Raw genomic sequence first — 16,677 nt, 5'->3', positions numbered from 1 at the left:
TGAAAGTAAATTTTCATACCTGGAGGAGCTCTTTCAACGTCTACTGATGTTATTGGTGCGTACTTGAAAAAGACAGTCTCACTTACTGACAATTCTTCTTCAATTTGAAAAGATGTTGCTTCCCCTGTTAATATCCTAGAGATTTTCTTCATTGTTTGGGAGCCAGTGTGATAAAAAAATTATAAAAATTGGAAAAAATTTACAAGAAACTTAAAAAATGCTTTAAAATGCAAAATACGCCCCAAAATTTAGAGAAAAATGCTCTATAAATCTAAAAAAATGCTCTAAAGGACAAAAAATGTCGAAAAATGCAAATGTCATCAAAATCTGGGCCTTAGTCATGACATTTGGATGGTTATACACTATGTATCTATTGAATTTAAAGTTATGAAGAAATGTCATGACTTTTAGATACTAATACAACTGTGTATTTATTTAATTTAAAGTTATGAAGAAATGTCACGATATTTGGATATTAATACACTGTGTGCCTATTTAGTTGTTCTTGCATTGAATTAAAAAAATGCAAAATCTGTAAGTGATCTGATAATATTTACTGACATGACCATATCACTTGCAAATCTTGATATTAAATTTTCTTTTAATGTTTTCCATTTTAATTGTTTCATTATGTTGCTGTAATGTTTGAAAATAATCTCTTAATTGCTTACAGATTTGGTAATGAGAGAGAATGATTGGCTTGATAGACTGGAAAAGAAATTGAAGAGGTCACCAGATTCTGCAGCCGATGCAGAAGAAATATCTGAAAATTTAGATGTTAGTAGGTTTCTAAATTAGAAAGAAGTCATTCTTTAAAAAAAAGTTTTCTCACTTTTTATTTGTATTTCATATTTTTAATAGGACTTAGAAAATTATTTAAGACATCATCCATCAGAAAGAGTACCGAAAATTCAGAAGCTTGGACGATTTCTCATGGACAATAATGCAATGAATGCTCAAGTGGAAAAGGATGTCAATTTTGTTTCCAAAAGATTTGAAGATCTTAGTGGACAGGTTTATATATTTTTATACGTATATCTTCTGTTTGTAAAATTAATTTGTCAGTATTCTAAATATAATTTTCAATTTATTTTAGGGACGGGATAGACAACAGCTGTTGGAGAACAGCATTGCTGAAGCCACCCGATGTGAGCGTCATATTCTGACAGTTCAAGCTTGGATTTCTCATATTGATACAGTCTTACAACACAGATTGGATAATGATATTTCATCACAAGATGTTCCTGATGAATTGACTGTAAGTACACTTTAAATAAGCTTTAATGTCTCAAAGATTAAAGGCAATGAGCTGTCATTGTGAAGGACTGGAGTTTGATTCTGAGTCATGGTCATGGTTTAGAGCCACCTGGCTTCGAATAGATTGGTTCCATCTTGTCAGAGAAGTAATAGGGGGATGGGGATGATGTGCAATGCTGACCACATAACTAAAAATATGCAGTTATAGTGATTTGAGTGTAGACATTTCTTTTTGAATGCAAATGGAAATATGCAGTAATTTGAGGGCTGTAGCAATTTTATTCAAAGAAATTAGTATTTCATTTTTATTGGCAGTAGTTTACTCCCACTTCGAAATCTGTAATTGTACACATCATTAATTATTCATAAATACACATAAGCAATTTATTAGCTTTTTTTACTTGAAAAATCTAAGTAACTTTTCAATTTTTTCTTTTCCCTTAATTTTTGCATTGATTTAAAAAATTTCCAAATTAGCAAAAGATTTCTCGATACATTTTATATGGTAGTATTTACTTATATTTTTGTTTTGTCTCTTCATGATATTTTACATGCCTTTTTAATTTTCATTCCATGTTTTTTTAGTGATGATTATACATTTTGTTCTTTTTTCGAAAATATTTAATCATAGAAAATCAAATTAGCATTTTTAAATGTTTAGTTGATGTCATATATTAGTTAACATTGAGTTTAGTATCTATTTACATTATATTTTAGTGTTTTCTTTTTACATGAATACTATTGTTAAGTAGTTAACTCATAATTTTCAAATTGATCAATTTAGGAACTTAACCCACTGGCGGTTAAGGAAATGGGCAAAATTGGTAGAATGTTTCTCCCCTACACACAGTTCCCCTATCAGTTAACATGGGAAAACCGGTTTTGCTATGCAGAGAAGACTGCAGGTTGAAATGTGACTTTTTACGTGCAGAACCGTCAGTGGGTTAAAGTACAAGTAGTTCTTTTGTAAACGGCGTTCAACACCTGACCCAATTCTGAGTTTAGGACTATCAATGTTAAATTTTTTCAACATATAATTTTGAACTCAACCCCGAAGATAATGAAACTCTTGATCAAGCATTGGGACAAGCTAGCTTTTATGGAGAACTTTTTGATATTACTAACCTGCATTTGCATTACAAAGAACAAATAGCATTAAGCATGGACGATTTTTTTAAAAGTTTTGTGCATTATTATGTGTTCTTTGAATAATCTTTTGAAATATTTTTATCAGCTTGTTTCCATATGTCTGAGAATGTCAAATATGAGTAGGTATTTCTGGACACATTCATAACAAGTCATTTATTAAAACATGATAGTTTCTTTTATATTTTTTGTATAGCATAATTTGAACAATTTACTTTTTACTGTTGCATTATATTAATTGATTTTGCAGCAACTGGAAACAGAGTTTTCTGAAAAAGAACAGAGCATAACAGCTTTAGAGGAGGATGTCCAACACTATCGATCTCAAGGCAGGATGGAAGCCGCTCATCGTCTAGAAGAGCAGCTTCATCTAGTACAGGTGATCCTGCATACTTATTTTCAATTATAAAGGCTTATTTTCAATATATAATACTTATTTTCAATATACAGTACACTCCCGATTATCCGTGCGCGGATTATCCGGTTTGCGGATTATCCGTGCTCATTCCAGAGTCACATAAAAAATATTTATTTAACGAGAAACATTTAAAAAAAAATTTTATTCATGAAGTTATAACACTAACAAATTTTTAGAAGCAATATTCGTTATTGGATTGCAGTATATGGAATATCAGCTGCATGGCCAAAGGTAAAATCATCGACGTTATTATGATCGTGGAGAAAATCATACAGCTTGATGAACTATCTTCTTTAGATATTCAAGAAGAATATGATAACAGTATTTTTGAACAAGCAAAAGAAATCTAAGGTTTCGAAATTCTTGACGAAGAAAATTTAGAAGATTGGTTTCAAAGTGTGTGCCTGTCTTCCAGTATTTGACAGAAGATGACATCATTGCTAATTAAATAAAACAGTGATGATAGTAACTGATGCAGGAAATGTAGTAAATGAGTGAAATACAATTTCTCATTCTGCTGCTCTGTGGAAACTTAATTAGATTATATGGGAGAATTTGATTGCGGTGACATTACTGTGTCAATATATGGCAAAGTCGCATTAAAATTTTTTTAAGCAGCAAATGTTAAAGGGAAAATTCCTAGTTTACAACATGCAAATATCAGTAATTTTTATATTTTTTGTACTGGAATTGATTTTTTCTTTAATAAAGAGGAGTTTTCGGATTAACCGTGTTTTTCGATTGTCCGTACCACCTATACCGGTGATTAACCCGGATAATCGGGGGTGCACTGTATTAAGGAAATATATATATTATTAACTTTGATAACCTTTTATTGTAGCAAAAATTTGCGGAGTTGAAAGAAAAGTTCACCAAATTTCAAACTCCTTGTAATTTTGAATCTAAATTGAATAATATCGGAAGCATGCTGAATGAGGTTGAAGGTGGATTGACATCAATTCAGCTGTCCAGTGATGATTCAGATTCTTCTGAAAGTCAGCTGGAGAAATGTTTGGTATGTACTTATTATGTTTATTCATAGCAAGCATTTTTCTTAAATTGTTTATCTTAGTAATGAAAATGATAGTTTATTATTTAATTTTGCTTTGTTTATTTACTGATATTGGAATAAAGAAAAATATACTATTTCCTTTAGGCACGAAATATAAATAGGTACAGTAGGCTTAAATAATCTCTAATTAACAAAAAATAAAATATTTGTTAAATTCTGCGTAATTCTAAACTGGTTTTTATCATGCATTTTGTTTACCTATAAGCTCTCTATATAAGTAAGTCCTTGTTCTTTCATTATATCTAGCATAAGTAAAAATTTACAGTATGCTTTAGAAATTTCTTTTGTAATATTCAAATGTATATTGTGTTAAGCTGATTTGAAATTGTAACTAAAAATTCATACTTAAAATTATAAAGTGAATCATTTCTAAATTTACTTAGTTTTTTCTTACCTTTATATTTTTTAATAAATTTTTTATTGATTTTTACTGACATTTTAATTTTTTTTTAAATGAAATTTTAGATTTATAAGGATTATCAATTGGAGATTAAAACTCCCGATTTCTATTTCTAGACGGAAAAGGAAAAAATTAATGCTTAAACTGCCTAATATCATAATAGTTAACATTTAGTTGTTTTATTAATAATTTCAATATGTACTAGTTAGCTTGCACAGGTAAAAAAATTGCTTAAATTTTTTAATAATTTCTACTTATTTTTAATAAAATTTTTTTTTTAATAAGTGCCAAAAGAGCTTGTTGTATAAATCTTCTCTTGGGTACTTATTTTTTATTTATTCTTTATTTTACTTTGAGGTTTCTAAAGTAAAAATAAATACTACTAATAATTTTTACAGATAAATTTTTTCACAATTCCCTTAATAGTTTAATTATTTCATGATATCCAGCATTATTTTTAAATTTTAGTTTAAATGTTTAAGGAATGAAAAGTAATTTACATTCAATAATTAGTAAGTAATTAAGAATTTTAGTATTAAGTGCCTAACTTTATAGCTTAATTAAATGAAAAGTATAATGTTTCATAAATTGTAAAATTTTTTTACTGTTATATCAAATTTTTATGTTCGAATTTTCAGATCTTGAAATGGTTTACCATTCACTGATTAGTTTGAATATTTATGAGCAATTTAAAATGACTTTTTATTGTAGCATTTATACAAAGTTTTGAGCGATTTGAAGCCTGAATTGGAGTTGTGCATACGACAGGGAAGGCAGATAGCTGATACAAAACAATCTGATCTTAAAGAACGTTTAACTTTCTACAAGAATCAGTACAACATTCTTGGTTCTAAGGTTAGACTGGAAAAAAGCGTATTTTGCATGAAAATTTATTTCATGTTTTTGCATCTAAGTGGTGAAGTCTGCCTTTTTGTGGTGGTTTTATTCGAAAATAAAGTGCTGCCTTCAGAAAGAAATGCGATGGGTGAAAAAGAGGAGCAAATTTATGCTATCTATTAATTTATTTTTCTTTTAAATTAGATAAATATATTTTATTTAAAAATTGATCTACAAATTCTTTTATATTGACAATAGTTGGCAAATTAGTTTTGACAATTATAACTTATAGTTTTTATTTTTTTAATGAATATTTCAAATTTATGTTTTGAAATGATATTTCTCTATTCTATTAAAACCTTTTTTTTTTAATGTGCATCTTTCACAATAATTTTTTTAGGTCTAAGCTCTTTCTCATAAAACTTATTTTATAATGTAATTTAAAATCATGTATTATTTTTATTTTAAAACTATTCATAAATTTTAGTGCATATAAAGAATAATAAAGGCCACAAAAATTAAAATTCATTGATAAAAATTAGGGTTTTTTTATTTCAAGTTGAGATTATTCGAAGTTAAGATTGTTAAAATTTAAACACGATTTTTTATGTCAAACATTTGTAAGCACTGTAGTTTTTATGTCTAAAAAATTTTAATTTATGTTCTACATTATGAAGACACATTATGTCGTTCACATAATGTCGTTTCGTTAAAAAAGCTATCAGAACAAATAATTTAAAAACTAACTAAAATAATTAATGTAATTTGTATCAATTTCAATATCTCATTGCTGTTTTGTTAGCAGGAGCTTAAAAACAGATAAGAATTTGTGGCAATTTTCCAAGCTAAATTCTTAGCCATTGAAATATTTATATTTCACAGTTTCTTTCGTTAAATGGTTGGTTTTTTTGGTTAAAATTAATATTTTTTTGGTTAAATTAAACATATAAAAAAATGCTTAATTTTGAAATGAAATTTTTTTCTTCCTAATATCGTGTAATTGATGCATCTATTTAAATTATAGCTCATATTTTTATTATAACTTGTTTTTTTTAAAAAATATTTTGTTTGTGATATTAATTATGATATTTCATTTTTGTTCTAAGTGAAGTGTTTTTCCAGACTTAAAATCTAATCTGAATTTTTTGTTTATCAGAATTTGGTTCATTAAATTGTTCATATTTTGTTTATTAACACTTATAATTAGACTTAAACTATTGTTGATTTGAGATTTTTAAACATTGATATGCAGTGTTTACTATTTTTTCAAATCGAGAAAATTTCACTGAGCTATTATAGCATTAATTTGCTCCTCTGATGATTTTTATTTTGTTTCCTAATTATTTGATTTGGTTGTTACTGCATGGAAAAGATTGGCTCTTAAAAAAGATGTACATAAAAAGAGGGTAAACTTTGCATGTGTTACATGGGTGTTGCTAAATATCGCAAATTTAATTCAACTAACATTAAAGACTAATTTTGCTTTTTATAATATTTTAATAGTTAAAATGCAAGTGATGTATCATAGGTGTTGGTTTTACAATTAATATTGTAATTGCTACGTTAATCTACTTGTGTTAAATAGCCTGAGATTGTCTGTTTTATTTGTTTAATATTTTTGAGCTACTATTTACATTGTTTTTTTTGCAGTTTTGAATTGCTGTTTCTTTTATGAAATTTCTCTGTGTTTTATATTTTTTAATATTTTTATCAATATTTATTTTATATTTTTTTATATGTGTATAAATCAAGTCTATGCTTTGTCATAATTTAAAGCTGTTATTTGCTACATTTGTAAAGTTATGTATGTATTCCTCAAGTTTAACTTAAATTTGAAGTTCATCTAAAGTGTGTATTGTATATAATTCTCATAATTGGTGTTCGATTTTACCAAAGTTGCTCTTGCTCTAGATAATTGTTTTTCACAAAAATCCTCATATTGGAGTCTTTTTTTTTTAAGCTATTTTCTTTTTAAAAAATTACCTTTTATTTATTAGAAAATTATTTTAAATGATAACTATCTTTTTAAACCTTTACACAATTGTTAACTGTTTTTTAACCAAGCATAACACTAAATATTCTGTGTATTTGAGGGATTTTTCTTTAGGGTAATCTGAGTATATTTCAACTAACTGAGAATCCAAAATTAGATTAATTCCTGCAGTATTATAAAGTGTTGTATTATAAAATTCAGTTAGTGTTAACTGATTAATAAAAATGATGCGAGAGAGATAGTTTAATCACAAATATCTTAAATAAGGCTAATTTGGATGAAAGATAGTGTTTATTATTACGTTATCATTTAATTGCTGAAAATTTATTGCTCAAAATCTTGAGCATTAAATATATTTAATTTTCTCTTAATTGTATTTTTTACTAATTAATTTCTCAATAATCAGGCATGTGGTTCAATTTGTGAAGTGAACAGAATTTTTGTAGGAGATTCCAATAATTTGTTAGCATACAATAAAATGTTAAAATAACAATAATTTTGAAACACGTTTGGTAATTATCTGTATCCACTTGGAAAGATTTTTATTTTCTTAAAATTTTCAACTCTTTTAATATGTGATTTTTCTCTTAATGGGATGGAAATTAGATCCTCACTTTTCTTATTAGTTTCTAAATTGGGTATGCTGCTAAATTAATAAAATGAGCAATAATAATTTTACAAAATCCAAAGATAGGCTAATGTAGAATAAACTGTAAATTAAATAAATAATTATACTCTCTTTCTATAGTCATAATTTCTTGCTGCAACATTTTTTAGCTGTAAAAGAATCGATCATTATCTTCGCTTTGAATTTTTTAAAATATATATTTCATAATTTTAACTGTTTTTAATATGTAATTTTCTTTAGGTGACTGAAATTAGATCCTCACTGGAAGATTCAGTTAAGAAAGAAAATAACTTAGAAGCTCAAATATTTCATTTTCAAGAATGGCTTCATACTGCTCGTATGGATGCTGATAAAACTGCCCCAGAAAAGGCAAAGAACGTCAGTGAATTACAAATTCAGCTTTGCACTGTAAGTTTATTTTTTGCTTACTATATTTGTGATCACTAACATTAAGTTACTAGCAGTTCACAAAAGGTGGGAACAATGACAGCAGCTAATTCTGAAATCTACTGATATTTATGTTATATGCATTAAATATTCGCTACATTTCCAATATAATTTCTTGCTTAAGTAAAATTATCGCTATAATAACTTTTTCCTTAAAATTTTCGTACATATTTTCTTAAACAATAAATTTATGGGAAAAGCTACGCAGTGCAAGTTAACAAGTTTCTAGCTTACAAGTTACAAGCTACACAAGTTAACAAACATTGCATGTTTTGGACAATTCTTTGTTTCATGTGTAAGAAAATGGCATTTTGTTACAGAAATATTTTGTATCAGTGTAAGATAGTACTTAAATGATTAAAAAATTATGTTAAGGATGTATAAATAAATTTAAAGTTCTTGAATGCTTGAAAAATTATTTAATGGCTGGATAAATAAGTTTAAAATACTTACTTTAAGGTTTGAAAAAATATTTCAAGGATAGATAAATAAGTTTTATAAGATTTCAGTAATTACTTTCTTCAATCTATTTTCTTTAAAAATAGTGGCATAGTTTTGTTCACTACTTTTTTGGACCTGTAAATTGTTCTTCTAGAATTCTTTTATGCAATAAAATAAAACTTTTCTTTTGCTGTTATTTGTAATATAAAATAACCATTCTTTTTAAACTTTATAACTCTTATTTTTATTTGTAAATATGTGGACATTATTAAAAAATTTTGTTGTTGTTGTTATATTAGCTTAGTTAACATCATGATTGCTCAGATTTGACCCTTTTGGTTGCTAGACAAAAATATAAATATACTCTAGCATTTTAAGTGTGAATTAATTTTAACTTTGTTGCTGGAGCTTTTAAATTAGATCTGCATTTATGCTCCTTCCTTCTGATAACTACTTTTATGCAAATTTATGAGTCATGCTTTGTTTTAGGATATTTTGTCTGAGGTTCGGAATAAAAAGAATTTATTAGACAGTCTGCTTGAAACTGCCAAAACTTCTGACGAAAGTTCTGTGGAAAGCATTGTCGAACTTCAAAATCAGTTTACTTCATTTGAGCAAAAATTGATGAAACGAATAGAAAATCTAAAGGTATATTTTTTTTATTTATCATTGTCATTGTATAAAAATATCTTTAATAAATATTAGCAAAAGACAATTTCATAAAATTTTTTATTATTAATATAAGTTGAAAAAATAGAGTTTATTTGTTGCAGTTGTTTACTGTTAAAATGCCTTTTTTTCTTTATTATTTTTTAGTTAAAAGTTTTGCATCTAAATAGCACATTTATTGGCTCTTGTTTTTAAACATCAGTAAACCCTATTTTCCCCATAACTACCCAATTTTTAATTAAGGAAAAGAGTTGGAAATCAGGAAGATTTATGTAAGATCAGAAATTATTTTTTTTAAACATTGTTTTATGATATAATTAACATTCCTATTACTATAATATTTAATTTATCAAAATATTGCCACTTATTCTTGCATCATTTCAAAAATGGTTAGTTATCTGTTATTTTTTTTATTTTTTTTGTGTCATTATTCTAATCTAATATGAAAATTCCTTATTCAATTCTAGTATATTTAACGACATGAGAATCGAGAAATTATTATTATGTTAATTTTCTTTCTGTTGACCTGCTTATTTTTACTAAATTATTAAAAGTGCAGATACTAGTCAATGAGAGTATATTCCCTCAAATTCTATCTTTAGGAAGTATGAAACATTCTCTACTTATGTATATTAAAATAAAACTTTAAATATTTAACTTTATTTATTAACATATTAGTACTATTATGAGATTTAACTGTATTAAAAGTGTAGTTGAACCTTTATATTTAAACTAATTATACATATTTTCTTTTGCTAGTTACTTTTAGTTTAAAACAACTTGTAAATCATTTTTAATAATTTACAATTTTTACTAACTCTTGTTACTTTTTGTTCCTATTGAAAGTAGTATTGATAGTAAGACTAAATATTAAAGACAAGACATTCTGACAAGAGTACAGACAAAAACTCTGAAATCTAGAAGTAAGGCTGAGTATGTTATCCTATCCTGCTCTTAAGAAATAAATAAAGAAAATAATAGTAATAATAAATTAAATTAAACCGAATTTCTTTGTTAGAGATAGTAATTTAAGATTGTACTATTAAAAGCATTAAAATCAGTAATGATTATAAAACCTACTCGGAATTCAACTTTTGACAAGAATACAGAAGGAAATTCCAAAATCAAGAAGTATTGCTGAGTATGTTTTATTACTTTTAAGAAAGAAAGAAAAAATTGGTAATAGTAAAATTGGTAATGAAAACAAATTGGTTTGTTACAGATTATTATTAAAATTTGTCCTATTAAAAGCATTGAAATCAGTAGTGATAAAAAAAACTAAATATTCAAGAATGTTTCAACCCTGTCAAGAATACAGATGAAAATTCTGAAATCCTGAAGTATTGCTGAGTATGTTATCCTATTCTTGAGAAAGAAAGAAAGAAAAGAATAGCAATAATAAATAAAATGAAAACAAATGGCGTTGTTAGCGATGGATGGCGTTGTTAGCGTTGATGTTTTTTAAATGCTTAAGATAAATTTATAAATTGGTAAAATATTTACAATTTTGCAATTTATATAATCTCTGTTCTTCTTGTAAATACATTTTTCTTTGTGCTGTTCTTCCTTTGTGTTGCACTCTTTTTATTCTATATGCTCTATTCCCCCATCTCTCAAATCAAGCTGGATGCTTCTAAAGAACATTCCAAAGACTTTTTTCAGTCATTAACTGAAGTGAGGAACTGGTTGCAAACAGCTGAAAAATTTCTTGTCAAGTTTGAGAAGCTCTCAACTGCACAAAAACATTCTCAGTTACCCAGACTTGAGGTTTGTGTTTTTTTTATGATGCAATTTTCATTTCCCTGCTTATTGTACTGTTTTGTCAGTCAGTGTTCGCTTTTTGCAGTCTGTGGCTTTGCACAATGGCTTTTTTCTTTCATGTAACTGTGTTTTCTTACAGCATGTTTTTAATGTTTATGTGAATTTAAAATATGTAATGAATATAGATTTTTAGTTATGATTTTTGAAAATGTGCCGTGTATATTGAAGAAATTTAAAATAAATGTTATAATTAAGAGGCCTAGTTTTTTGTTGGATTCATTATTCTGTTATAATAATTGAATTCAATCATTAGATGGTAATTTTTTATGTTTAAAATAATATCTTCTTATTTTGGTTAGAAAGTTTTTTATTTTTAAGATGAACGTTTAAATCTGAAACAAGTGTATATTTTGCAAAAGTATTTTTAATGTTAAGAAATGAAAACAATAACAGTAGTAACACAATAACATATTATTGCATTTTTTAAATGTATTCATTTATGAAATCCCTCTTATTTAATCTATTCTTGAATCAAAATTTATTTTCCGATAAATGTTTAAAAAATATCTGGTAAATAGCTGCTGAATGCATTGTGCTTTGAAATTGAAATAAATCATATAAATGTTGCTATTTGCATGTTTGTTAAGAATTTTTTTATATTTTTTGCATGTATATAATAATATAATTAATATTTCCTTTACATTAGGAAACCGAGTAGGAATGTTATAGACCAAATATAGCTCTATTTGATTATGTTTAGCCTGAATTTAATTATTACATTAACAATTTTATATACAAGTACAAAAATTTGTTTTTGAAAAGCATTTCTAATGCCAAATGTTTGATAAAGTACATCTTATTTCAAGAACATCACTATTACCCAATGACCCTAAAAAAATGTAAAGACTTATAGAAAAAAAGGTTCCTTGTCATTGTAGTAAAAAAATACACTTTTTGTGTTGCCTTTAAAGACTTTTTATAATAATAAGCATAGTAATTATATTGTATTCTACATTTAAATGTCTTGCCATTGTTAGGAATTATTCATTTTGAAATATTTTACTATCGTTATTACCTACTAAACTATTATTTACTTTTCTAAGCATTTTCTCACTAAATGTATTCTTAATTTTATTTTTTAGATAAACTTTTGAAACTGAAATCAATATTCCTAAAATGGATTCTGCCTGCATAATAAATATTAATAACTGAGATATAAATATTTGAATAACTGAAGGCTTAAATTTACCTTAATTTGAGTCTTGAAGCATAAATTTACCTTAATATTTTTTTTGTTGAAGTCTTAAGCCAAATTATGTCACTTTAACTATCCATTATCAATCCTTTTAATTTGGAAATTTGAAAGGAAAATTGAAAAGGAGTTTTGTCATCTATTTTCTTGAAAAAATTTTCAAATAAAGAAAAAAAAAATGCTTTACAATGTTTTTGAAGTGAATGCAACGGATCTGTATACAGAAGCCTTGTGTAAAAGGATCTTCAATAAGGATACTAAATATCTATGCCTCAAAGCTGTGAGCTTGTTTTTACTTATAAACTCAAAACCTTAACTGTTAACTTCTTATTCTGAAAAAAAATTTTTAATCATGAAATGTTTTTTAAATATAAATATGCTATAAAATTAAATTATCCTTTAATATTACAGTCACACCTCATTAACACAGAATTGCTTTACATCAAATACATGTTCGGACTCTTGAGTCAGTCATCAATTATTGTATTTTACTTGTTTAACATGAAATTTTCAAGATGATTATCACTTAACATGAAAGGAAACTGGACATTACACAGATAAGAAGCATGCAAATAAATAGCCAATTATTCATTTTTAGGGATGCTATTTCCATTTTCTGCCTTTGTTAGAAGTAGCAGATGGGCAAATGAATAAAATAGTTAAAATAAAGTAGTCAAGTAAAGTCATTAAAATTTATTGTCTCATTTTAATTTGTTTGGTAAAAAATAGCATTGTTTACATATGTGTTATACTATACTGCATACTAAATGTATCTAGTAATATATATTTATATTACATATTAATATAAATATGTATTACTAGTATGCAATAAAGTGTTTCCATGACGTATCAGATAAGATGAAATCTAGTGAATAATTATGATAGTCCTGCTTATTTCGTGTTAGCGAGGTTCGGCTGTATTATTATTTTTATTTTATTTTAAAATTATTATTTTTTTTTTATCAGCATCTTCAAGAAGAATTGAAAAGTGTAGAGCAGAAGAAAAATGAGTTAATCAAATCTAGTAATCAGATGGGAAAATTGAAGGAGAAATATTCCATTAAGTCTGACATAGTTGAAGTTGAAGAAAAATTTGAAGTTCTATCTAGTAAAATTCAGGTTTGTCTTCTAATTAATAAATTTATTTTTAAATGTGTTGTTTGATGTACATTGAATATTTGTTTTTTTCTTTGCTTATGACTTTTTCATTGCACTTTATACATTGCATTTTCTTAAAAACTCTAATATGTTGTATTAGTAACATTTTTGCATTTTATAATTATTTATTATCTTAGTAAATAAACCTATCCATGTTTTACTTAGTCTAAGTCCATTTTTAAGTATTTACAGTTAAGATTAAGATATGTTTTTATGCATAATGATTGTTTTATTCAATATATTGTATTATATCTAGTTATAAAATTTATATGTTTTTAGTATGTGATGGATAAGTTTTTTTAATGACTTACTTTTTATAATAGTTCTGTTACCATTGATATTGATTAACATTTGAAGATACTCAATGTTATATTAATTTGTTTAACATTTAGATTTAATTTACCTAAAGTTTTTGGTTCATGTATTTTTATGTTTATTAAAGTACTTTCAGTTTTATTGCAAAGTACCTTTAGTTGATTGAAAAGTTATCCTGAAAGTCACCCTTGATTGTCTGTTATGTACTATAATTCATCAAAAAATGTCATATTATTTTGTATATTTTTAGAGTCTAGTTTCAAATCAGGAAATTGATGTTAAGCGAGTCACTATAGAGCAACTTAGAGCTTCACCTGTTCAATTGCCTATATCAGAACCAGGTTCACCAAAACCTGATGAAATCAGCTTGAATATTAGGCAACTACACTCCAGTCTAGTTGAGCTAGAGAAAGCTGTTTCAACTTCTAAAATCGAAAACTTCGATTCTATTCATGATTTGGAAAACCAACTTAAGGTAGTCAACTTTTTCGTCTTTATTACAAATTCACAATCAACTTATTCTTCTCACTTTTGGCTTAATAGATATTAAAAAACATGTTTTGAAATGTAATGGCGGCTTATTTATCATACATTTTGAAATATTCAGTAATAAAAAGAGAGTTTAGTTACTAACCATTTTATGGTTTAAACATGCTCATTAGGATCATCCAACTAATTATATAGTATCTTGATGCATTTAATTTTTGACATTTTCTAATACTCAGTAACTAAATGAGGTGTTTGTAGTATCATTTATTGTATTGAATCTAATTAAGCAATGGAATGGATTGGTATATACATTATTTTTTTTAAATCCATGACGTGAGCATTGATTTAGATCACAGAATGATCTAAAACAAGTGTTCACAATAAGTATTAGTGGCATATATAAATAAGTAAGCATAGCAATGTCAAATATTTCTATACAAAGCCATCGAGGTATTGAAGGAGTTAATTTAGGCATTTGCTTCTCCCTCAATTAGAAATGGTTTTGTTTTATGGCTACCGGGGCCAGTACCTCCTGAAGACGCCGGCTTCGGTGGTCATATTTTTATTTTTATTTCCTTCGTTTCCTTTAAACTAGGGAAATTCATAATTTTTTTTATCTTTTTGGATGTTTTTTTAATTAGTTTACTACATTATTTTTCCATTTAAACTATCAGTTAACTCCAGCTTTTGTGCATAGATTTTCATTACTTCAGTCATACTATTTTCAACAGTAACAAGCAAATCATGCAAAAGTTGAAACTAAAATATCAAATAAAGCTATTTTATTAGTATTTATATTCGACCTTCTAGCCTGTGAAAGTACAAAAGTTTAAGGGGGAAAACAAATACACACAGGTCATTTATTCTGAAAGTGAATAATTTCCTTGTAAATGAATTTCGAAATAACGAAATTTTTGAAATCTATTTTTTACTCCATTCTTAATTGTAGCCCATCTACTTTAAGATTTTATCACTTTTTATTCTTAATTGCAGCTATATGAACAATATGACTTACAAATACAATTAAGAAAAAAGTGCATATTTTAAAATATGAAGGCGCACCAGTTTTGCAAGGAACAACATTAATGATTAATATGTATTTTAAATGCTTTGTCAGGTTCTTTTGGAAAACAGAAATTGTATAAAGCTTTTTATCTGACTAAGCAAAATTTTTATTCAATTTATAAATTTTGTAAAAATTCTAAAATTAATTTGCTTAAAATTCCAGCTTTATTTTACATTACTACAATGTAGTGCTTCATCAAAATCATTAGCTAATTATTAGCATAAATGTGATAATTATAGATTAATCTCTTACTGTATCAACTTAATGCATATTTTATGTAAATTTGTTGAAATAATTACGTATTGTTTTTTTTTTAATCAGGATTTCAACGAAAAAGCACTCACAGTTGAAGATAACATGCAAAAACTAGCAGGTGATTGGCAGGTTTACGAAAGTAGAGACAGTGCAGGTGCTGAAAAATTAAGTCACCGAATGAAAGAGCTTGAAGACATGGGCTTGAATATAAGAGAAAAAGCAGAAAAACATCATTTCACATTAAATGAAAAAATAAGCAAATGGTCAAATCTTGAAGAACTGAATAGCAGAATTTATGATCAATCACAGCAACTTTTGCTAAATTTGCAAAATGGAAATAAAATACCAGTCTCAAAGCAGAAGGTTTGTAAAATTTTAGCTTTAATATCTTAGCTATATAATTGCTTCGTAATAATTCACCTAAATTCAAGATCCGGATAATTTAGTTCCCAGCTTTTTATAGTGGTTTAATTGTAAAAAAGAAAAAACTAACTAGATATTAGTTCTGTTGAACATAAAAAATCATTAAAATTATAAAGGCTCTTTAGGCTCTTAAATTTTTCTCACATGTTCATATGTTTAAATTTTCCTTTTTTTCATACATACACATTTTAAAATTTTTCTTATGTGTTTAAAAACTTAATATTTCTATTTCTGAACTATAGGATTTTTTTTCATTTGAAGATTGCTTATTTTGAATTTATTTTATTGATTTATTTAAATATGCTCTTGTCTCCTTGTAAACATCGAGGATGTTAATTATGAAAAAGTACACAAACAAATTCATATAAATGGTCATATTATAATTTTGGTTCGATAAAAAACTTTCTACAACACTGAAGCAATGTTAATCTTTAATTTTTCATTTCAACACTAAAGAATGTTTTTTATTTGTTGTAATCATGGTATCAAAATTGTAGAGTATTTATTTATGTTGCTTTTTTTGTGCTCATTTCATATTGTTTAGCTGTAGGCATGCATATGTAGATTTTAATTTATGTATGTGCAAAGGGTCGGTATGCTTTATCAGTTTTTTTATTGCTTTTTATTTTCAGTTTTCTGTTTTTGTCTGT

At 26.3% G+C, this 16,677-nt stretch overlaps 1 protein-coding gene across 6 annotated transcripts in view; it reads left to right on the top strand.

Annotated features, from left to right (window-relative positions):
- The window catches only part of LOC107442807 (dystrophin), a 176,261-nt gene that overhangs the window by 36,604 nt on the left and 122,980 nt on the right, over positions 1–16,677 (top strand). For 5 of the 6 annotated variants that reach the window (XR_011636174.1, XR_011636173.1, XM_071177699.1 and 2 more), the window contains exons 27-37: positions 674–777; positions 862–1,014; positions 1,097–1,258; positions 2,654–2,782; positions 3,663–3,836; positions 7,992–8,159; positions 9,129–9,287; positions 10,932–11,075; positions 13,288–13,440; positions 14,045–14,269; positions 15,671–15,967. Coding sequence is in view for 4 of the 6 variants with exons in the window: in XM_071177699.1 (XP_071033800.1) it covers positions 674–777; positions 862–1,014; positions 1,097–1,258; positions 2,654–2,782; positions 3,663–3,836; positions 7,992–8,159; positions 9,129–9,287; positions 10,932–11,075; positions 13,288–13,440; positions 14,045–14,269; positions 15,671–15,967 (1,868 nt within the window). In the remaining 2 variants the exon portion in view is untranslated. The remainder of the gene's footprint in view (positions 1–673; positions 778–861; positions 1,015–1,096; positions 1,259–2,653; positions 2,783–3,662; positions 3,837–7,991; positions 8,160–9,128; positions 9,288–10,931; positions 11,076–13,287; positions 13,441–14,044; positions 14,270–15,670; positions 15,968–16,677) is intronic. The other variant, XM_071177700.1, reaches the window with a different exon arrangement.

This window comes from Parasteatoda tepidariorum, chromosome 2 (assembly GCF_043381705.1).
Source record: "Parasteatoda tepidariorum isolate YZ-2023 chromosome 2, CAS_Ptep_4.0, whole genome shotgun sequence".
In the NCBI taxonomy this organism is placed as follows: Eukaryota; Metazoa; Arthropoda; class Arachnida; order Araneae; family Theridiidae; genus Parasteatoda; species Parasteatoda tepidariorum.
Note: the sequence above shows the minus strand (reverse complement) of the source record. Positions and strands in the feature narration are given on the sequence as shown.